Source organism: Ambystoma mexicanum, chromosome 1q (genome assembly GCF_040938575.1).
Source record: "Ambystoma mexicanum isolate Mex_15411 chromosome 1q, UKY_AmexF1_1, whole genome shotgun sequence".
Lineage (NCBI taxonomy): Eukaryota > Metazoa > Chordata > Amphibia > Caudata > Ambystomatidae > Ambystoma > Ambystoma mexicanum.
Window position 1 is genome coordinate 1090839837 of NC_090922.1, and position 23340 is coordinate 1090863176.

At 43.4% G+C, this 23340-nt stretch overlaps 1 protein-coding gene across 2 annotated transcripts in view; it reads right to left on the reverse strand.

Annotated features, from left to right (window-relative positions):
- Positions 1-4185: 4185 nt before the first annotated feature.
- Positions 4186-23340, reverse strand: part of TGFBR3 (transforming growth factor beta receptor 3) — a 486836-nt gene continuing 467681 nt past the window's right edge. For both annotated transcript variants that reach the window (XM_069641782.1, XM_069641781.1), the window contains one exon: positions 4186-17504. In XM_069641782.1, coding sequence (XP_069497883.1) covers positions 17456-17504 — 49 coding nt within the window. In that variant the 3' untranslated portion in view covers positions 4186-17455. The remainder of the gene's footprint in view (positions 17505-23340) is intronic.

Below are 23340 nucleotides of genomic sequence, written 5' to 3' on the forward strand. Positions count from 1 at the left end.
CGTGCATAGAAAAATGAAAAGAGAAGTACAAAGAAATTATGATAGATATCAAGGGCTGGGTTTGGATGTGATTGAGGATATCCGTTTACTAACTCATGGTATTCGGACATGAGTGGTGTGGGAAGGAACGCTGTGAATTGAAGTTGTTATGTGTGTTCACTCATTCTGCATGCATCAGGGGCTCCCAATGTGTTAGTACCACCAGCAGTCCCAATTATAGAGACACAATGCCTAGTTCATCTTGCGCTATGCAGAATAAAAGGAACGGTGCAGGCACATAGTTTGCAACTGCAAATGGTGGGTCCAGATCTTGTACAATGCAGCGGCGATTCAAAAAACAAAGTGTGTGGAGCATCCCTATCTGATGGTGAAAGGGCGTAAACATGTCAATAACAACTGGCAGGACACCACACTACCTTGCTTGGCAGAAAGACTGGTAACATACAACAAAGAAAGGATAGCATGGGTGGACAATTTCTGTGCACAAATCTAGACAGAGCATATCACTAAGCTGACGTGGATTGCAACAATGGAAAAGCTGGTGCGAGTGTACAAGGAAGAAGAATATAGACTCTGTTTTCATAGCAAGGGTACAGTCTTTGTCGGCTCAGACGAACATTGCAATAAGACTCTCTTGATCGAAGACATGAAGAAGGGAACAGCGGTGATGATGGATTACTACTGGGTCTGTGGCCAACAAGCTTACTTGCACCTCTCACCAAAATGTAGGGGCTGTTGTTCTGTTTGGCCACATTGCCCTCAGCACTATTAGTAATCCCAGAAGAACACCTGAAGGGGGAGCACTGCCTGCCGAGGGGCTAACTAGTCTCCTCACATTCGGAAATGAAGATAGGAGCCTGTTGCTCACACAAGAGCTAAAGAAGACGAAAAGATTGAATTACATATCCAAAGACTCTTCTGCATTTCTTGCTGAAATACCAGAATACAGGCTCTTCAGCTCAGCAGAATCCTTTTTTGCATCTTTACTTTTGCAGGGGGTGCATGCTGCAGCAAATGACATTTGTGAGATGGGCTAATGGTCCAGCTCGCAAATGATACATGGGACGGGTTCAATGTGATGAAGGCTGAGTTGTGTGCATTAAGACTTATGACGATGCAAAACTGATATGTGTTGGACAGGCTAACAGCAATGGAAAGGGGGTTTGCAAAACATTTGGCGATTCCTGCTTAACATTTGTGCCTCCAGAGGATACATCGTTATTCCACATCATTGCAGCTGTCCATGGCCTGGGTGTTTGCATCAAGGAGGGAGGAATACAGGACTGTAATTGGCTTACTTTGGCGTTCAATTGGGCCCCGTCTTGGCTCGGGGCAATCTTGAAGATGTTGATGCCCATTATCGTTTTCACCCTAGTCATCGTCTGTACCTGCCAATTAGGCCTTGGATGTTGTGCTAGTGCAGCACCCCATAGTGCAATAATGATGGAATCAATTGGGTTTGCAAAAGCACCTCGCAAGACAAAAGATAGTGAAGCACAGGCTGATATCCCACAGAGTGGTCTGAAATATGAAATGTTCCCCCTCCCGTATGGAGACAAAGTTATCAGTTTATACAATAGTATCATTATCCCACGCCCTGATCTAGAACATTACACAGAGGTTTGAGTGAACCTGGCGAGGTAGGAGGGATGCATCTATATGACTTGCTCACCGGAAGAGTAAGTGCGTAGGGGGGAGAGTTTGCTGTCAGTGTGTAGAGCCTGGGTGCCAATGAAGGGAACTCAGCCATATGCTGAAACAGAGAGGAGGGAGCGGGAGCGCAGAGGTATTACAGAGTTTGTTACGGTAGAAGTAACGAAAGGAGGGAATGTTGGGAAGGGGACAGCCCCGTCGCACCCCCTAAGTGCTTTAGAGTGAGCAGAGATACATTTGAAACACTATGATGGGTCGAGGGGAGGGGAGACGGTGAAAAGACCACCCCCTAATATAAAGGACCCTACCTCAAATATAATAAAATATAATCAACTCACACAGTGTAGCGCAAAGTGTCAGCAACATTGCTATTTTTGCATAGATGTTAGTAATTGTAGTTAAGGGACAAGGCCTGCGTGGCAAATGTTGCAGTGCATGCATTAGGCCCAAATTGCAAGACGAGGGAAATCTCCAGCCATGCTCAGGCTCCCATGAGGACAATCCCCACCCCCAACCACCACAATACCTATTCATTATTCTAACAGTGTTGCAAAGATGTGTTTTTTACCCAAGAGGAATGTTCCCTGCAAGGCCGCAGAGACCGGCGCCTGGTGTGCATGTTATCTCACACTGGCCAAAACATGACCCGGCCCATCCCCAGGCGACCACGAGTTATAGCCCATAGAACTTACTGAGCCGTGTGACCCCAGGATTCCATGGACCAGGTGCCCTCTGACCACCAACCCTAAAAGTAACTAGTCCTGGATGTTCAAAGAGCACAGACATTGTATGTCTTTGAAGTACAACCATGTGAATTGTATTGCGAGGTGCTGGGAGGGATCAATTATAGTTCAAAATGAGGGTGGAGACATTTGAGCTGGATGGCGTGGATGAGAGTGAGTGAGATATGTGTGAAGGTTAGAGTGCCCGAGAACCTCCTTTGAGCCAGCCCTAAAGTCTGTCAGATGCACAGTATAATGACAAAGTAGCAATGTGATAGGAGCATAGTTAATTTGTTCCTTGACCTTCGACGTGAGAAGATGAGGATCACTACAGCACCCATGTGATGGAAGACGGACGGACTGGGCTGGAACCAATAACCTGGCATCTCTTATGGAGCAGGCGGATCATGTATAGGCGCACATCAAACAGCCGTGGGGGTTTCTACTGTATATGTTGCGTCGTAAGTAACAATAATTTTCTTTATGAGATTCTGCTTGTACTACTTTTTGGCTGAACGTTCTTGGCAGCAGAGCCCTTTTCTGTTGCGCTCATCTGCGTATGAGATTAAAACCTGTTATCCTTACAAGATCGACTTGGGCCTTTCTACTCTAGCGGGTTGTATTCTCTCTAGGGTGAGCATTCAGAGATGTGCCTTCACTAATAAGAGATGGCTTAGTAACAAACCACGCTGAATAAAAACGTAAACTCTCAGTTTTACAATCTCTATGCATATTAGTGATATCTTGATATTGACATTTCATAGAGTCTGACTCTTGAGATACTTTGTGTTGCATACATGGTAACTCAGCAACATGACTTCATGCGTTCAAGTTGATTTCTTAGTCATATCACATTTTCTCTAGATGCTGGACAACTTTCTTTTAGCCTGTATTATGTTGTGCCAGAAATGTCATTATTTGTATTAAATTCAAAGTAAAATTGCTATAGATTTTTCGCTTTGTGGGTTTTTTAACGATGCCTACAGTAAATGTGTATTTCATTTAGCACTAGACAATTCTTATAATGAAAAGTAAAATAATCCAATCTTTACCACTGTATTTATTCTATGCTTCGGCAGACACAGTAATCTGGCTAGTATGTGTTTTCACACATGCATGGCTTTCTTACTGTCAGTTATGATTCAGGTTCCTTATGTACAACGTTATGGCTGCTCCTTGAGGACAAAGTGCTTGTCATTTATACGTGTTGTAATAATGCTGTCACAATAGAAACTGGGTTTCATTTCTTGAGAACTATGAATAGATTGGGGCGTAGTGAACAATCGAAGCGGTCTGGGGTCCCCATATCAGGGTAGTTGAGTCCATTTTTAGGAAGTGGGGAGAAGATGGGAGGAGATGTGGAAAAGTGGCCCAACGGCTTATCCTTGGAACCTGGAGACCTGTATTCTAATCCCTGCTTCTGCACATAGCCAAGACACTGTGTGACTGTGGTCAAACCACGTAATCTCCCAAGACATCAAAAAGTAAAATGGTGTCATGAAAATACACCGACAACTGTACAGCATTTAGTCAAGTAATCATCCCCATCCTGCTACAATGAATGTTTTCTCTCTTGAGTGCTCCAGTACTCTTCTGAGCTAGGTTCACAATATATCAGACACCTAACACACAAACGCCCACCTTAATGTGCAGCTTGGTTGTAAACTGTTAGTAGTATGTCTGCAAACCCTGTCACAATCGCAAGAGGAAATAATCATGGCAGAATAAGTGTTTAATAAACAACGATCCCAACTTTTACTCTTCAAAGTGTTTACAAAATCGATGTTTGAAAAAAAGATACATCAATTGCTTGTATGTTTTATATATAGCTTTATTATGTGTAAGGGATAATGTGACATGACACTGGTTATCAAAATTATACATCAAAGCACTTTGAGAGTTGTGTTGACATACTGAACATAAAACCGTTAACAAACATGGCGTTCAACCAGCTCAAGGCATGACTGTTCTGTGCTTATTTAGTGTCTTTCATTATCTGGGAATAATGCTGTCAATGTTCAGGCACATTTAGATCCCCCACCCCCCACAAAAAATATTTCAAACATTCAATTACAGAATAAGCACTTTCACAGATACAGTAAAGTGATGTAATTAGCAGAACACGTTTAAACCCCAAACTCACAAGGAACAAAATACTGGATTGGCACAAAGTGCCCCTTAACACAACCAGCAGTACAGTCTTGGATTGAACCATGAGGTAGAAAAACATTGTAGAGAAAACATACATGAAAGAAAAGGACTGGATGAACACACGCTAACATACACAGGCAGGCAAGACTCATTGGGCCTCATTACGAGGTTGGAGGTGCTTTTAGCTCCATGGCTGCTTCCAAAACCCTTCCAACTCCGCCCTGGTGAATGGAGCAATTACCGGTCCATTCCGAGGTCGGAGGGACCAGTAATTCCCCATTCACCAGGGCCATTCCCCATTCCCATTTGAGCCCCCATAAGGCTGAATGGGAATCGGGAAGGCGCTAATAACGGTACCCCAAATTCTGGTACCGTTATTAGCTCTAGAGTCCCTTTGCTAGTCCCGTCCTTAACGCCTGCAAAAAACAGGCATTAAGGAAGGACCCGCAAAGGGAACTCGTAGTAGGGAGGTAAGGGATTACCGGCACCGGTGCCCTTACCGTGCCGGTAATCCCTTACCTCCCACCTCGTAATGAGGCCCATTGACAACTATTTTAGCAACGCATTATACAAACGTGGGCCCACTTCACTTTTATTTTGGTCGGAATCCACACAAAGGAATATAGCTTCCAGAAAACGATATGTATGACACATTATGCATATGACGTCTGCTTCAGAGCGTGCCACCTGATCAAGGTTTCCTTCATCGATGCTTATAATCTGCACATTATAACCCAACCTGAGACTAGAATCTTTCACTGGGCCTTAAAGCATGGAAACAACTAGAGGCAGTGTTTTATAGATGATACCCTGCTGTCAACACCTCAGTGCCCATAACAGGTCTACCAAGAGCTGCATACTAATGATGAAGAGGGAGGTCCGGGGAGAGGGCAGAAGGTGGGGACACTCCAGAATAGTCACCTGAAATCAATCACAAGGAACACTACTGGTGAGCAAAGACACCTGTAAAGGAGGCTCCTGTGCAGCAGTGCAGCCGGGACCTCAAGACTGTGTGCAGTGCCGTACGGTGGGAAACGAGGCTGTACCCTGTCCATGTCACCGAGTCCCACATGGCCTCACAGTTCAATAACTTCAATGCTTAGTAGACTCTGCCCCCAACCAAAGGCAAACCACTCTGCTCTCCAGCACCAGAGCCCAGCATGCAGGGGTTGATGCATTTGATTAGAGGGCTGTAGCACGACTACGTCGGGGCGCACCCAGAGCAATACCATATTTACAGATTTCCTCTAGGAGCATGGCAAGAATCAGTCTGGGGCGTAGCCTTTGGTCATAAGCTCTGTGGAAATCAAAGTGAGTCAGGCTTGTGAAAAAGGGCAATGCTTGACTGAAACGGGCAGGTGCTTCACCTCGACCTATAGAAAGAGCAAAGATCCCTTCTCATTACGGTCATTATCTAGAACACAGCATGCACAGGAATGCTTCTGCTGATCACATTGATAAAGAAACTGCAAATTGTTGCAAATAAGGCAGCCAGCATCTACAAGAGAATGTAGCCGTGCAGCTGCAGTGCCTGCACTAAGCGTTGGGGAAATTGTCAAACAAATTCAATATATTGTGTAATATATGCATCTTGCAACCAATCCCCCCAGCTAAAGTGGAGGGTCTTCCAGATACAGTCCATTAAGGACCTTCAGATCAGCATCCAACAATCAAAAGGCTATTCCGACATGTATGAAAGCAATAGTAAGTTCTGAGGGCCCCCGAGATTCACTAGGCCCTCGGTTAGTATGCTCTGCCAACTTAGCTCGCCATCACATCAGAACATGGCGGGTCAAGAGGAAAGCTATGCACATATGTTCTAGGGCCAGGATAACGGTTTTAGAAGGAAAATGAAGTCACATTTGCTTTGATGACTTACCTACATCCCTTAATTGGCTACTCTTTATTTCTCTCCTGCCTGCTCCAATCTGCTTTCTGCTTCAGAATGCGATGTGAAGTGGCAAACGGCAGCGTGTAGCGGAATGTAAAATATTGCCCAAGTAGAGGAAGGTAAAAGAGAGGTGTATAGTCCAACTGGCATCTCTTTATTGAAAACCTATCTGAACAGGATTGTCATGAAGCTTTTTATACACGTGAGGCCTGTCTTTAGGACCCTTAATGGCTGGTTGAAAGAGTAGATGATTTTGGCCCTTTGCAGGCATGATGTTCCTCTACATTTGGCCCGTGGTACGTTTTCTGAGCTGTCAGCACAGTGAGGCAATACACGTGATTCAGGGCAGGGAGGACCCACATTATCAAGGTATACTAGGCATTTGTCCCGTATGGCTTAATGCACAGCGCATAAAAGGTCATCTTTAAATATTAAAGCCTCACTTTTTCTTTTAATGGCTTCCAAAACTTGTCCAGCTGCGCAAAAATAATGCTCAGTGGCAAAAGCACATTAAGTCAGCAAGGTCAAACAATCAGACCTGCCCATCCCAGGGCTCCGTGCACCCGCAAGACCACTGTTACCCCGGGTATAGAGACCACATACCACCTGATTGTGGAGAAGCGGCAGAGCTCGAGCAGAATGTGAAATAGTGCTTCTTAAAAAGACTGCAATGCATTTACCAAACCACCAGTGAAAACGACCCATTCCTAAAGAGACTGTTATGTTATGTTATGTTACCTGAATTTGTAGAGCGCACGGTCGCCCAGGGGCATCATGGCGCTGATGAGGAAGCTATCAAACAGAGAGAACAGTAATAGTCGGAGGGCTAGAATAAAGTAGTTTTCAGGGCTTTCCTGAAAGCCAGATGGTTGGAGATGGACTTGAGTGGCAGTGGAAGGGTGTTCCACAGCCTTGCCGCAGCAATGGAAAAGGCTCTGCCACCGAGTCTTTCCCGGTTATACTTAGGAACCACCAAAAGGTTGGTGTTCAGGGAGCGAAGATTGCGTTCCGGGATATAACGGACAAATTTGGTTTGAAGAAACTCAGCGCCTAGGCCCTGGATTGCCCGGTGAACAATGCACAGTGACTTGAACTTAACTCGCTGGGCCACCGGGAGCCAGTGGAGTTGGCGAAGCACTGGCGAGATATGAACTCCATAGGGGGAACCTGTGGCCAGTCTGGCTGCCAGGTTCTGTGTGCGTTGGAGACGTTGGAGAAGGCCCATTGGCTGGGCGAGGTATAAGGAATTGCAATAGTCCAACCGTGAGAGGACTAATGCAGCTACTACAGGGGGGCGCATAGCCTCTGGGATCATAGGGAGGACCCTCTTAAGTACCCTAATCTGGTGATGGGCAGATTGGCAGACCGTAGAGACCTGGTTTGTCATGGACAAGGAAGTGGAAAGAATGACTCCTAGGTTCTTTACTTTGTCCACTGGACAGGGCAGGGGGCCCAGTGAGGTAGGCCAAAAAGCAGGGGTCCATAGTGACGGGCAGGGGGGACAACCCACCAACATCACCTCAGTTTTGTCGCCATTAAGCTTGAGCCAGTTTTGGTCCATCCAAGCGCCGACTGATGTCAGACAGTCATGAAGAGAAGCTGAGGCCTTGGTATGATCCTGATCTAAACGGATCAGGATTTGAGTGTCATCCGCGTAGGAATAACAATTAAGTCCATACGAACGGATAAGGCAGACCAGCGCCCATATGTAAATATTGAATAGAATAGGGGAAAGAGAGGATCCCTGGGGAACAACGCAGGTGAGGGCACAGGGGACAGAAAGGAAAGGGGGCATAGCAAGGGTCTGAGTGCGGTCTGCAAGAAAGGAGGTAAACCAAGCCAGGACTGATCCAGAGATCCCGATTTGTGCTAGACGTGAGAGGAGAATAGGATGGTCCACTGTATCGAAAGCAGCGGACAAATCCAGCAGAATCTGTGATCACAGAAATTAAGGTGTTAGCGACAGATGATGTAGTCAACCAACGTGATTTCCCCATCAATTTAGACGATCGCCTGGCAATGTTGAGGAGTCTTTTTCTCCAAGGGAAAACACAGTTTCATGAGCCCAAAAGATGCAGCTGACGGACCATTCCCCTTAAACAACATTGTGGAATTGGTGCATAAAAGACTTAGGCCCTCATTACAACACCGGCGCTAAACCATGGCGCTATTAGCACCATGGTTGATGCCGGTGTTGTAACGGGTCCACCATGGTTCAATGGGGAAATACCACCCCATTCCAAGGTTGGCGGGGCGGTAATTCCCCATTGAACCCTGGCCCTTCCCCATTCCCATTTTTGCCCCATGGAGCTCTATGGGAATGGGGAAGGCGCTAAGTACGGTACCGCAAATTGCGGTACCGTACTTAGCACCAAGGTCTCTTTGCGGGTCCCTACTTTAACGGCTGGTGTAGACCAGCCGTTAAGGTCGGCCAGCCAGCTGACGGACCATTCTCCTTAAACAACATTGTGGAATTGGTGCATAAAAGACTTAGGCCCTCATTACAACACCGGCGCTAAACCATGGCGCTATTAGCACCATGGTTGATGCCGGTGTTGTAACGGGTCCACCATGGTTCAATGGGGAAATACCACCCCATTCCAAGGTTGGCGGGGCGGTAATTCCCCATTGAACCCTGGCCCTTCCCCATTCCCATTTTTGCCCCATGGAGCTCTATGGGAATGGGGAAGGCGCTAAGTACGGTACCGCAAATTGCGGTACCGTACTTAGCACCAAGGTCTCTTTGCGGGTCCCTACTTTAACGGCTGGTGTAGACCAGCCGTTAAGGTCGGGTCCCGCAAAGGGACCTCGTAATCAGGCGCTAATGGGTTAACGGCGCCGCAGCCTTTTACGGCGCCGTTAACCCATTAGCGCCAGGGTCGTAATGAGGCCCTTAGCCTCAAAAGAAGCATCTTAGGGACACAGTAGGATGTGGATCATGTAGGTCTTTATGAAAATATCTTATGCTAACGAAAAGGTAGCAAGTATTTGGAGAACCACATTCACATGCAATGCACCAGTTGACCTCGGAAGCAGAGCATGAAACTCTTGTCACAAATATGACTAAATGGATGGAGTTCAGGTGACTTCTGAATAAGTCCAACCGCACGGGTGTAGGGACGTCAATCAACCCTCTCTGGAAAAAGCGATTATCCTAAAAACAAAGTAGAATGCCTAAGAACTGAAGTGTCAAAGATTATTTTTGGAGGCCTCACAGATGTTAAAGAGGCATGTAACCTAGTATTAACCCTCTTACTGTTCTTGAAGACTGTGGGACTGTGCATTGGCTATGATAGTTCCGACTTCTCATGTGATTGGGTATGGAACGAAGCAATATAAAATTCGGACTCAGAAAAAGTAAAGCACCTGACATCTCTTGGCCAACCATCGACCTAAGGAGTCCTGAGGCAAACATGACGTGGAAAAACTCTAATCCATGTGTTTGCTCTTATTGAATACATAAATTAAGGTACAGATTTAAAAAGGTAGCCTTAAAAGATCCTACACCAGACGGATCTTGAGGTAACTGGGAGGCAAGGATCTTCTACTGTCCAAGGGCCATGCCCTGTAAGAATTATTGCAATGTGCATCCAAAGCTAACTCCTGCAATACAAACACTATGCAAGAGAAGCTATTGCCAAGGACATCATCAAAAAGTGAAGGTCTGCTCATCAAAGCAGTAGGCAGATGTTTTGTTCCGAGCTCTTTGAATGAGATATACTCTTGTCATTCTTGACGGAAATTGCATTTTGCACAGGGGTTGGCTTGACATATTTGTTTCTATGTAGCTTAATTTCCAGTTAAGTGTTTAGCAGCAATGGAATATGGTTCGTAAAGGACCCCCTGATCTGAAGTCTAGGGAGAAGACATGTCACAGAGAAGTAAGGTGAGACAGGGGAGGGATACAAGCAGAGGGCGGTGCTGCTCATCTAGACGGGGAATGGGCATGTCTCTAGATCCGTCAAGGGGATATAGACATACTGCAATGCGCCCTTTTAGCTCTCATCTGCTAACACTGACTCCTGACCTAGCTAGGAAGCGTCATCAAGAGCAACCCTTTACAAAGGAATAATAATAGGATATGGAGCATTCTGGAGCACTGGCAGTATCTACAAGTTAGGTAAAGGAACAGCCTTCTGTGCCCAATTCTTGCTGTCTGACTTTGAGTTGCTCCATTAACACTAACAGCCTCTTTTAAAGAGCAGTGTATATTGAATGGAGAGATGTGCCGCCCATAACACTGCGCGTCTGCTGGCCTCTCTGAACAACTTTGTTTGTTTCTAGTTAGGAGTGTTATTAGGACACGGAAATGAAGGTTATAACGAATTTCATGCTTTTTTACATCACTAACCAAAATCAATCTTTAATGTTAGACGCAATGTATGTGCATGGCAGGTTGAATTAACATGAATCCATAGGGATTTTTGCTGGTTTAAACAACAGGCAGAATCCATAGGGATTTATCAGCATCTCTGGATGCATGAGCACTCTATGCAGGCAGAGATGCATACATAATTGCAGCCCAGAGATGATGACAGAGACAGGAGAATATTGTTCAATCTGTCTCCAACTTGTGACTGCATGAATATGGCACAGATCTTAGTTTAAAGGCATGGTGTTTGTCTCTTTCTATAAACTATAATATGGCCATTTTACCACTACATTTAACTAACCTCCTAAGTACATTTCTCTTCAACATTCAGAAGAACTTCTGAGGCAGAACTCGAAGACTTAGCTGTCCACTATGTAAAGTCGCTGAAGCAGACCTTTTCATAGTTGTTCTCTGGACATCCATGAAGAGAGAATAAATATGAAAATTTCAACCTGTTTCTATGGGAATTCTTGTACTATTTAAAAAGACTGTAGACAATGTGAAAGATTGAAAAACTATACGGAAGGTACAAGATGATTTTTTTTGCAAAAAGAGATTAGAAGAAAACTATACTCACATTGCAGAATCTCAAATCCATCAAGCACTAACGGATGTAACTGAAGGTTGATGTCAAGGCACTGCATGATATATCAAGACCAACGCCATTTCGAGCAACACAAAGACGGGTACATCATTTCGCACAACACACAGCTGGTACACTAGGCTGTTTGCCTCACCGGCAAAATACAAATGTCCGATGTCTTAGGTGGGTACGTTGGGATAAATAAAAATTGGAATGTTTGAAAAGACTGAATATCTGTTTGGAAAGAACATTTTGAATGTATACCCAGATAAGAGAGCTGGATGCCAATTTATGCTCAGTGTAAGACAAATCAGTGTGTGACTCCCCTTGTCAAAGATGGGCAAAATGACTCGGTGCCTGTGGCTTCAGTGACATTTCACCAGCCAGCAACCCTCGCTTTTCTTTTCTTCAGCATAATTACAGGGCTATAGCTCTTATGCTTTTGAGGATGTAAATCAGCTTGGGAGATATCCGGTGAAGCCAGCTTCGAGAAGAACGTATAGTTTAGTCAATACTCATCATTTTAAAGCACAAGATCACTTAGTTATTAAAGTGCCATTGACAGGTGCAGATTATTGTGTACTCGAGTTTGTAGGCAGGATAAAAGCACAAATCAATGTGAACATTCTGGGAATCAAATATTACATTTTTGCAATTTGTTTTCCTTTAATCATTTTTGCTTTAGAATGTGGGTGTGGGCTAGCTAAGGTTTATGAAAACAAAAACAAGCCTGGAAGTGGGGCCCGCACACATGAAATATGATTATTATACACCAGTGAACAAGAGTTAAAATTAAGGCTGGCTTTGTCAACCCACCAAATAGAAAAATCCAGTTAGGTGTTTGTGGGATCCACAATGAATATGGATGAGATGTACATACAAGGCATGTTAGTGGTGAGTTTTTGCATACTTTGTTATTCTAGAAACCCAACTAGATTTAATTATTTGAAGGGCTGACAATACCCACTCTAGATAACATATAATTTCACACTTAAAATACAGATAGTTTTACAATGAGATATTAGGGAAGAGCACACATGCGCCAAACATTTCAACAAATGAAAATAACGAAGAGCTTTAAGGAACTATGCATTGATTACTTGTTGTCTGTCTCAGGTTACAAGTTCAGTTTTATGTAAGAATTGTGTAGTATATAATTCTTAAAATGGGTTGCATGATCCAGAGACATAGAAAGTTATATGTGATATATAGTTTATCAGGATATAAAAAACATTTTTACACCAACAAAATATCTACATACTTTTTAAGTAATTACATTCTGTAACGGTCATTGGTTTAAATGTTTTTTTGTTTTTTTTTTACAAATGATTGTCATGTTAGTAGAGACGGCATAATAGTTTCTCTTGAACTGAAAAAATAAGGCTTCTAACATTTAGGACCTATGGATTCTATGACTGGAAAATGCGAAAAAATGGTGCAACTGGCTACAGAAGACTACGCTGTGCTCTTGGCAGAAAGTAAGTACTATTATGCCCATACCACAGAATAGAAAGTTGTTCTTAACTTCAATAGCTCAATAGGTGGATCAGAAAATATTTTTCCAGCTAAAGGTCAGCAATGAATTGCATGTGAAACGGATGCACAGAAACACAGAAAATACTGTCTTAACGCCTCTGCAGAAACTACATTGTGATGCTTTTCTTTAAGACTGAGCTACAAAGTAACTTCTGACCAGTCAGCGGACTACGTTATTCTCTCAACTACAGGAATGACGTCAGAGAGGCACTCAAAATTAAAGTACACACTTAGGGTAAAAGATTAATTAAGGTGTGTGGGTCTTAAAGTGCCAGGCTATTATGCAAGTCTATGCAGAAAGGACGAGCATACTGGTCCTTGGCACTTACGTTTGGTCACTGCAAGGTCTTGCCTTGTTGGGGGGGATTGCTGAGATCCTTCTACTTTGTTAGAACCTTCCATGAGTAGTCAAGGCATCAGAAGGACAACACATGTTATTGGTATCGGCATAAGAGAAGCCCCCCCAAATCATATGGGTTCTCAATTAGGAACAATTATCCATTTTGTGGCATACATACATGTGATAGTAGCTGTAGGAAATCACCATGATGCAAACTGCTACTTTGATGTGGATTATCGTGAAATGCCCTTACTTTATGAAATGCAAACATACTACGCAGTCACAAATAGCACAAATTTCAAATGTAGTTATACCAAACCTGTGAGTGCCATTTCCTGTATCTGGGTTAGCACAGTAGATATACAAAATGCTCTATACTGGGGTGCACAAAATACCCAGGAAAATCTGTTAGTATAATGGCGTTATCTACAAAATTCAACACACACAACTAAATAGTGGAAACCTGTTTCTTATTAAAGAAAGGAGAATGTTGGCAAAATAGGGTTTAGGGTACAGCTTTTTGTTTACAGGTTTCAAACATGAAACAAATACGGATTGTATTCTACTAAACGTAGCTCACAGCCACACATTGCACATTAAATTCAGATCCATTCATCTGCGGGCATATTTGTACATATAATTTGCAATTGTCAAATATGAACAATTTATTTTTTATACATGGCATTTCTTTTTGGTTTGAAATTCTTTTATATAAATCTGTAAATGATAAAATAATTGCCATTAGAACACACTCTTCTCAAAAATATACATTTAGCTCTTCTGCGCACACGCGCACACATTTGCCGGAACCCATCCCTAATAATTCTAATCAGAATGGCAAAATGGTGTGACGAAAAAAATCAAAACAAATTACAGAAATCTGCTTACATTCACAGTAATTGAAATAAAAAAAAATCTTATAGAGTAACATATATATTTTTTTAAAACACTTAAATACATCTTTATACGGAGGTTTGATGTAGTAAAATATAGCTATGGATATAGTAAAGGGTTTAAGTCTTCTTTGAAGACATTTAGAGCATTTATACACAGAAACGGTTATACAATACATTCAGGTGAAAGTTAGGCAAAGCGTGCCATTTCACAACACACAGGTAGCTTATTTATAATGAACAGTTCCCCCTAAAACTCCCACAATTTGCCCATGTCTGCTCCTTAGACAATTGTTGCATAAAGGAATCAGGAAACTGTGTCTGAAGCTTTTCGGCTGTCAATTGGTTTTACAATGTTCCATAACCTTAACAATATTCCTGAAATGCTTTTCTTTTCCAAACAAAAAGGCCTGAATTAGGCATTAATGCAAAAGTGACAGTATTATTCTCAAGCACTGTTCGCTCCCCCCTTTTCACCTGCCAACGTGCTCTTGTTGGCAGTGCTTTAAGTGGGGTAAGAAATTGAGGGGGGGCCCTCGTTTGGAGGCGTGGCCTCAATTGTGGGCGTGGCCTAAAAGTGCACAAATCATAGTAAGGTGCGCAAACAAATATATAAATGTATTTGAGCATTTATATATTTGTTTGCGTACTACTATGGTTTGTGTATTTTTCAAGCCTTCTTTTATATTCATAGCAATGTTACATATTTCTATGTTTATAAAAGGTGGCTTGAAAGTGCACACACCATAGTAAGTTACGCACACTTGTGTGCTTACCTTACTATGGTTTGTGTACTATTCAAGCTGCCTTTTATAAACATAGACATTTGTAACATATGTCTATGTTTATAAAAGACGTCTTGAAACGTAGGCATCTTTCATAAAGCGTTGAGGACGGACAAAACCCAAGGTGGCTTTGTCCGTCGACAAAGCTTTATAAAAGTTGCTTTGAATTGTGTACGATTCAAGCCATCTGTTATAAACATAGAAATATTTCTACGTGTATAAAAGATGGCTTAAACGTACACAGTTGAAGGCATCTTTTATAAAGCCTTGCCAAAGGAGAAAGGCGCCTCGGGCTCAGTGATCTCTGCTCAGAGCACTGACCCCGAGGCGTCTTTCACTCTCTGCGAACCCGCGGGCTCCGTGATCTAATCTACATATTAGATCATGGAGCCCGCGGGTTCGCTGAGGGTCAGTGACCTGGCGAGGGGAACTAAGGGACTGTAGCTTCCTCTGATGGCCCCTCAGATGAGGGGTCATCAGAGAAAGTTACAGAGACTGACGGAAGTGCCAGCCAGTCACAGCGACGCTGTGGCTGGCTGGCACTTCTGTCAGCTTGCCTGACGTTTAAATGGCGGGCGCATCTCTCGTTGCGGCTGCGGCCGCGGCGGGATAATGCGTCCTGCCATGGCGTGGTGGGGCTGGGGGGCCCCGGGAGGGCCCCGGCTCAGCCTCACTTTTTGGAGACTGCCGGGGCCCGGCCCCGGCAGGCCCCGGCCCACTTAAAGCACTGCTTGTTGGCATCCCCATAATGGCAGCCATGCCAACACAGTTGACGCTTGCACTCGTGTAGGCGGAATCACTCGAGATTAACGTTTTTGAAAATAAATCATTTTAGGAAACTGCATGAAAGAATATGTTTTACCAGCCCCTACAGCTTAGAAATAGTACTGTAAATTGAATGCTAAGATTTGCTTTCAAGTTTAGCACACACTGGGTTAAAAGAAATCTATTCGTGCAGGCCTGTTCTATGTCTAGGACATATCTGCCGGGTTCTGTAGGCAAAATCAATGTTAATAATGTCCCCGCGGACCCACAGTGGACTGTTCAGCTCTGACCCTGCTCCTCACCCTATAATGCTGTATTGTTACCATATGACTGGCAAATGAAGTCATCGGCCACAGGCGGGCTTAAAGTAACCACTCAGAATACTTAATTGCTTGTTGTTAACTACCTTCCGATAAAGGATTACAGTCAAGAAAAGCATTCAGAGGTACTGCAGATCCCAAACTATGTGATTACTTTCCAGGAACAGTGTGTTTGATAAAGAATGTTTTCAGTCACCTTTTGACATTTTTTTTACAAACAACCTTAGATTTTAAAGAAAATCATTTAAGATATATTTCCCCACTAGGCGCCAAGAGGCTGCCAGAATGGCAGAGACTATTTTACATTACATTATGCAGCTTTAAAGGAATGACTCCATTGTAACAAAAGTCATCATTAATTTGAAATGCATGACTTTCCCAAACTATTAAGGTTAAACATATGTACAGATTACACACATCACCCCAGAGCGAGTCTTTGGTGATCTGTGGATTGTTGCTTTCGTGAAGTAATATTAATACCCAGGAGCAAAAACAAGATATGAGCTGAACAATACTTTTAGTAAAAAACAAAAATAAAAAATAAACGTATCTAAGCAAATATGTCCTGCAGATTGTCATAGCACATCTCAAATGTAGACACTGAAGTGTAAAAACGCTTGGTAGAGCAAAGCACCCACATTTCATGTGCCGCTTCCGCTAGGTTATAAATTACTTTACACGGCATATGAAAAGTAGACTTGGAATAGATTATAGTGGAGGACAGTTTGGTCCATTGCACATATAGTTGTTGCTTCAATATATAAAAGCTGTAAAATATTTTTCAGACAGGACACAACATTACACAAACAGAAAACTTCCACCTCAACATAAAAACGAATACACAAACAACAAAAGAGATGCAAGTCAAACAAAAGTGTCTGCTTTGTAGTGGCTAAATGTACTGGATCGAGTAACCCGATAATGCAGTCCTGAGCTTTTGACGTTCTCTTCATGTGTGTCTCGACGGCGAGTCACCACCCGCCATCTTGTTGTCGTCGTCCTTTTCAGTGGTCGAGAATCTTTCACAAACTCTTCTCGTCACAAATGCTCACAGACGGCAACACGGTTATCCCTGTACAGACAAAGCAGCATATTTCAACTGGCAAACATTTCACATTGGGAACCAGGAACCTTTTGAGCAGGTCGAAGAACTGCGTCATTAGTAGTTTTGTCACATGTAGTGTGTACATGCGGCAGGACGGTCCAGGGACGGCATCTAGCCAGAAAGTCAGGCCATTTATTTTGTGCTGAGTTAAATTCTCTCATTTAAAAGGAACCACATTTGTCCTTGCAGCTTTAAACGGCTTAGGGCAACAAATAGCGAGAACTTGCCCCGACCCTGCTCCGCTGCAGCCGAGCCCCCTCTGCCCTGGGTTAGGCGGTACTGCTGCTGGAACAGGGGGTGCTTTGTGTGCTGCCGATGCTGTGCGCAGCGCTGCTGTTTTCAGAGGCGGCTGGGGATGTAGGGACTTGCTGCCTTCCGGCTGTCTCTCCTGTGAAGAGCAAAACACCAGGGTTACATGGCTAGAAGGCTCTTTCATCATCCCTACGGTACTTTTAGTTCTCATTTTCTTACTGGCTGGTCCACGGCCACTACATGTTTCCCAAGCAAAGAGGTCACAAAGGGTAACTGTTTTACTGAGGCGATATTAACCGAGGTGACCATATCGGTAACAGCCCGCCACCCAAGTTAAGGGGCCGAGCGAAGCGTGGGTCCCTTAACGAGGGCAGCAGTGCCGGTACCGACAGGGTCAGCCTACTGCCAAGGTTAATACCGCCATTCGCACCCGTGTACATTACACGGGTGCTAATGATGGGTTTTGTTTATTTTTGAAAAGAAAGAAGCTTATCCTTGTGGTGCGGCTCGGCTCTGGCAGTGCTGCTATCAGGGATGTACCTTTTCCATGTTGATGACTGTGATGTCATCAACATGGACAACTGACTTCCCGAAGAGCAGCTATGTGTGGCACCGGGCAGCGCAACAAAGGTTATTCTTCAATGAAAATGCTTGGAACAGGGGCTTTCCTTAGTAAATACGGTGGCCTACTTTGCTGCATTTACAGCATCACAAATACAGCCCGTGTTCCGAGCATCCTTGAAATGCAGGTAGAGATTTGAGAAATGTTATGCCCTCCATAGCGTAATATCACTTCACATTTCTTGGCAAAACCGCATTGAAAAAAGGAATAAAAGGCATGAAATGATTACCTGTAAGCGATAGATCCTCCATGTTTATAGCAGATGTAATGCAGCTTGCGTGGTACTAGCTGTCACAGCTAGAAAAGCTAGAAGCCACTGTGACTTAAGCTGGGTTGAAGCAAGCGCTCGACATACAAATGAGTGCACTAGATCGATGGGCCTGATTCACAGACATTGACACTGGAGCAAATCGGGAGATGACCATGAGTTATAAAAGAACACAAAGAGTTATCTGGGATAGGTACTGGGCTATCTTATACATGACTAGGGAGACCTAAGACTGCTGGTAACGCGAAAGCAGCCGTCAAGCAAATCTCTGTGAATCACATCTGCATGACAGCATCCCACTCAACAACACTGCGATATGTTTCTGCCACTTGAATCACATCAGGGATGAGATTATACATTCGAGCCACAGAGAAGGATATATGTATTAAAGTCAATTAGAACAAATTCCTGACGATCAGTTAATGACTTTGCCCACTCAGGTTCTGGTTCCACTTCTAACTGCCCAATGAGAATACCTTGTGTGCTCTCTTTTAGTGAGCTTAGGATCACTGGCAGTGGACATTTTGATTGGGTGCTAATTTGGGGGTAATGCCCAAGTTTTCAATTTTGACTGCCTTCGCAACAGGGAAGGACTGAGACTGGTGTCACCAAAAATGTGTCAGGACTGCTTTCCTAAACATAAGAGAAGGCACTATGGTTTTAGTAGGGGAGTGAACTGGTGGGAGTCTGTTGATAGTGAAATAAAAATGGGGTTTCTACAAGTTCCTTGAGTGTGATCTATGAGCAGAGGCCTATATACTGTATCATGCTTCCAAATCCTATAGTATATGATATGATAGGTTATTAATAACGCGCTTAATACCCAGTTGAATCTAAGCGCAGACCTGGGGATCGAACCTGCGGTTCTCCATGTCATCTTGCTTCCAAGGCAAGCACGTTGCCAATGAGCTATCCTCCCGAGACTGTGTTTTTCTTAATCTTAACCGGCTATTTCTCTGTTCCAATCACATCAGGTCACAATGAAAGAAACTACACAAATGGATCACATGTGTTTTTGGGGAATTGATCTTTAAGAACATTGGCAGTCACACTTTGTATGTTTGCCTGAAAGTGATTCAACTTAATGGGTCCAACTTTACAGTCCCTGGGGTCCTGATCAGTCAGTGATTTGCAAGATATGATCCAGGGAACTTAAAAAAGAAATTACCCTGATTGTCACCTCTGACACTTATGGAGAGAAGTTTTACAAGTTAACAAAAACTCAGGGACTTCATTCAGTTTTGGGTGCTCCCTAGTAGCAAACACTACATATCATTTATTATTACTCCATATGAATTCATTCAAAATATTTGACTCTCAATGTTTTGCAAAATTGCACAGTAATCATTAATATGGCAGCATCATCTTCACCAAATATTATAAGCCAGACTGGGATGGCTGATGTATTTAGGACAAATCACCCTTCTTATTGATCTTGCAGCCACACACATGTCCACACTCAAGGCAGTCCAACATGCCGCAGCCTGCCTCATAGCAGGTGCTCACAAATTCAACTGTATCTCTCCAACACTGCGTGATCTTTACTGGCTTTCCCTCCCCACCAGATATCACCTACAAAGCAGTCTCAAACGGAACACCAACATTCTTGACGGCTGAACTCTACACCTCTGTAGGCTCTCGGACCCCACTTAGCAAAACTATCAAAAGATTGGAGTCCAAGCTAGGCTGTAAAGAGGGACTCACAAGAGGTCGTTCTCCTGGCATGCCCCAACCATATGGAACTCACACCTGACAGAGGCTCGAAATGCCCCCATCGTCCTCCACTTCTGCAAAACACCAATAACACGGCTCTTTCAACAACACCCGCCGGACAAAAAAAAAATCCATCTCTTCCTCCGCAAACAGTACTGTGCTACTGTATAAAATGGCAAGATGAATGCTGGCAACCTCTTTTCTTAGCTCTTGTGCTAGCTTCACTCTATAAGCAATAACATTAAATTAAATAAAAATAAATATTGAGCAATGGACTTCAAGAAAGGACCAAGGAAAAAATGACAATTTCCAGGCTTCAAAACTGGAGCTACCTCTCCTTAGTCTTTTTTTTAATTTATTATATATGGTTTACAAAAGAAGCCTTTACAAATACATTAAATAAAAGAAGAAACATCAATATCAAAAAGTCAGTATCAAAAGAGCATAAAAGAACATACATTACAAATATAATTTCATTAAAGATAGATTACAACCCCAGGATCCTTATTCTAAAACAGGAAACATTAAACAGACCGTTAAAATCAGTGCAGAGATAGGATTTGATACGATATTTAAAAGATAATTTTAGAAGTCAAGCTTCCCTCTGTGTATAGACAAATTTTGGTAGGATTTCAGTGAAAAATTCCCAATTTTATATAGATACACAGTACAGTCAATGATATTGGAATTAGAATTCGTCATATAAATTGATCACAAGGAAGGGGCATACAAGTCTAATGATTTAATAAAACCTGCCGCTGCAAGTCCATCTATGGTTTTAGAAATGGAAAGACACTGAGACAAAATGAAAGTGTCTGCCCCCAATAGTCCCAGAGTATTGAATCTACCTAAGTAAGAGGCCCTAGGACCTTTCAAAGCAACACAAAATGACGGGCAGATTCTATGACCCCAGGAATGTGGGAGAAGCGACATGTAAGATCCAAATCACTAATATCCTTCCTTCTATGTAGAACTTCCTTAGTAGGTAACAGATTCCATCTAAGTTTCAGGTGAAGTGAGTGATAGTGGTGGTTGGGAAATTGTGTCAAAATAAAAGACAAACAGCCTCTCTTCTTATGATCAAATTGTAAGTCGCAGAGAGATGGATAGACATTCTGTTTTTTGAGCGTATCGCTCCAGTCACAACAGAAAAGACACTCTTTAACTTTGTTAGGATTAGTCAACAGGGTATCCCTATCAGTGGAGAGATCTAATAGCGTTTTATCACAAAGGTCCCTAAATTTTGAGAGATACAGGATACGGTCTGGAGATCCCTGTGAAAAGAGTGTCTTACCAACATCAGCATAAAGAGTGTCCTGTTTAGGAGAGAGTAAAGCAGAGAAAAGTCCAAGAGTCCTCCAAAGGATTCTTGCTTGCAGAGAAACTAAACCCAATTCATACCTTATGGTCGCTATTGGGACACAGTTAGGCAGTTTCATAACCTTTCTCCAGTAGATACCCTCAAGGGTGTCCCAAAAGGTCAGGAGAGCTAAATAGTGTAGTTCCATTCTGTATATTAGTTTTGGAGTCACCTTTCCCTTGAAGAAGTCTACAATTGGCTTAAAGGAAAACCTGCCATATTTATTGTCTAACTTAATAGATTGTGAGATAAGCGGGGGTATTTTATGTCTAAGGGAGCGTCTTAATTCGGCGACCAATGGTTGGGCCAGAATAAGGAATCCCAGATAGACGAGCTACCTCTCCTTAAACAGAGGTTGGTAGGAGGAATGCAGACTGAGATGCAATACAAGAGCGGTGTGTATGGTCCCAGCATTTGAACCGCATGCAGACTGAAATGCAATACGAGAACGGTGTGTAGGGTCCCAGCATTTGAACAGCATGCGGACTGAGATGCAATACGAGAGCGGTGTGCAGGGTCCCAGCGTTTGAACAGCATGCGGACTGAGATGCAATACGAGAGCGGTGTGCAGGGTCCCAGCGTTTGAACAGCATGCGGACTGAGATGCAATACAAGAACGGTGTCTAGGGTCCCAGCATTTGAACAGCATGCGGACTAAGATGCAATACGAGAGCAGTGTGTAGGGTCCCAGCGTTTGAACAGCATGCGGACTGAGATGCAATACGAGAGCGGCGTGTAGGGTCCCAGCATTTGAACAGCATGCGGACTGAGATGCAATACGAGAGCGGCGTGTAGGGTCCCAGCATTTGAACAGCATGCGGCCTGAGATGCAATACGAGAGCGGTGTGTAGGGTCCCCGCATTTGAACGGCATGCGGACTGAGATGCAATACGAGAGCGGTGTGTAGGGTCCCCGCATTTGAACGGCATGTGGACTGAGATGCAATATTAGAGCGGTGTGTAGGGTCCCAACATTTGATAAGCATGGGGTGGTGCAGTTCTGAACTGAGGGACGTTGACAGAGCACTGTTTCGGTTTCAGGTTAGAAGCAGGAGACGCTATAGATTACAATCCCGGTGCATCAACAAAGCTGTCTGTACATGAAGCAAAGTGAGATGGGTCAGGATCTAGGCCCACCGAGGAGATGGAGCGGAACACCTTTTACTGGGATTTGACCAGGATTAAAAGACATGAAAGCACTTGATTGTTCTGGATGGGACCCAATGTATCCAACTGACAATGGAGTAAGTGGGGGGAAGACGGAGGAATAAATATACAGCATGCGTGTTGGTAACAAACTATCGCTGGAAGGCGGAACACAATTTATACTGCAGGTCTTCACATGAAGGCTCAAGGAACAATGGATAGATGCAGAACTGACAGGAACCATGCATGGTTGCTCCGTGGTTGCACTCCAGTGACGGATTGCTGGAAATAACGAGAAGATATATGTTGCCATAAGTAGGGGAAATCTGCCTGGTGCCGCCAATGTCTGTCTCAAAGAAAACCTTTGCTTATTTTGCTGCCGCAGATTTTGATTTATTAAATTAACAAAAATGTGCCGGGCTACATTCTGTGATTAATTTTACATGTGTAAAATGTTTTGTTCTTCTAGATGTTTTTGTCATATTCAATGAATTATAATGATAGAATTCACATGAAGGGACAATAAAATAAGTAATTTAGAACATTGTTGTCCATTAAGATCGTTATTAGTACCAGAGTTTCAATTACAGATTGGAAACCAACTGGAACCTTGTGAAACTAAAATTCGTTGTTCAATCAGTACACCATGAATACAAACACGTCTACTCAGATTGTAACTATGGTAGCAAAGGTAATATAAACAGGTTAAAACATGGTTTAGGTTGAGGCCTTGTTCAGGAAGGGTTCAATTCTCACCCCCCACCCCAATTCTACAGTGGGCACTTGTGGCTCTATCTCGGGGGCCGGAAACGCTACAGACAACCTCACTGAATAGAGAAGGGGTTCCTCTGGCTGCTGTAATGT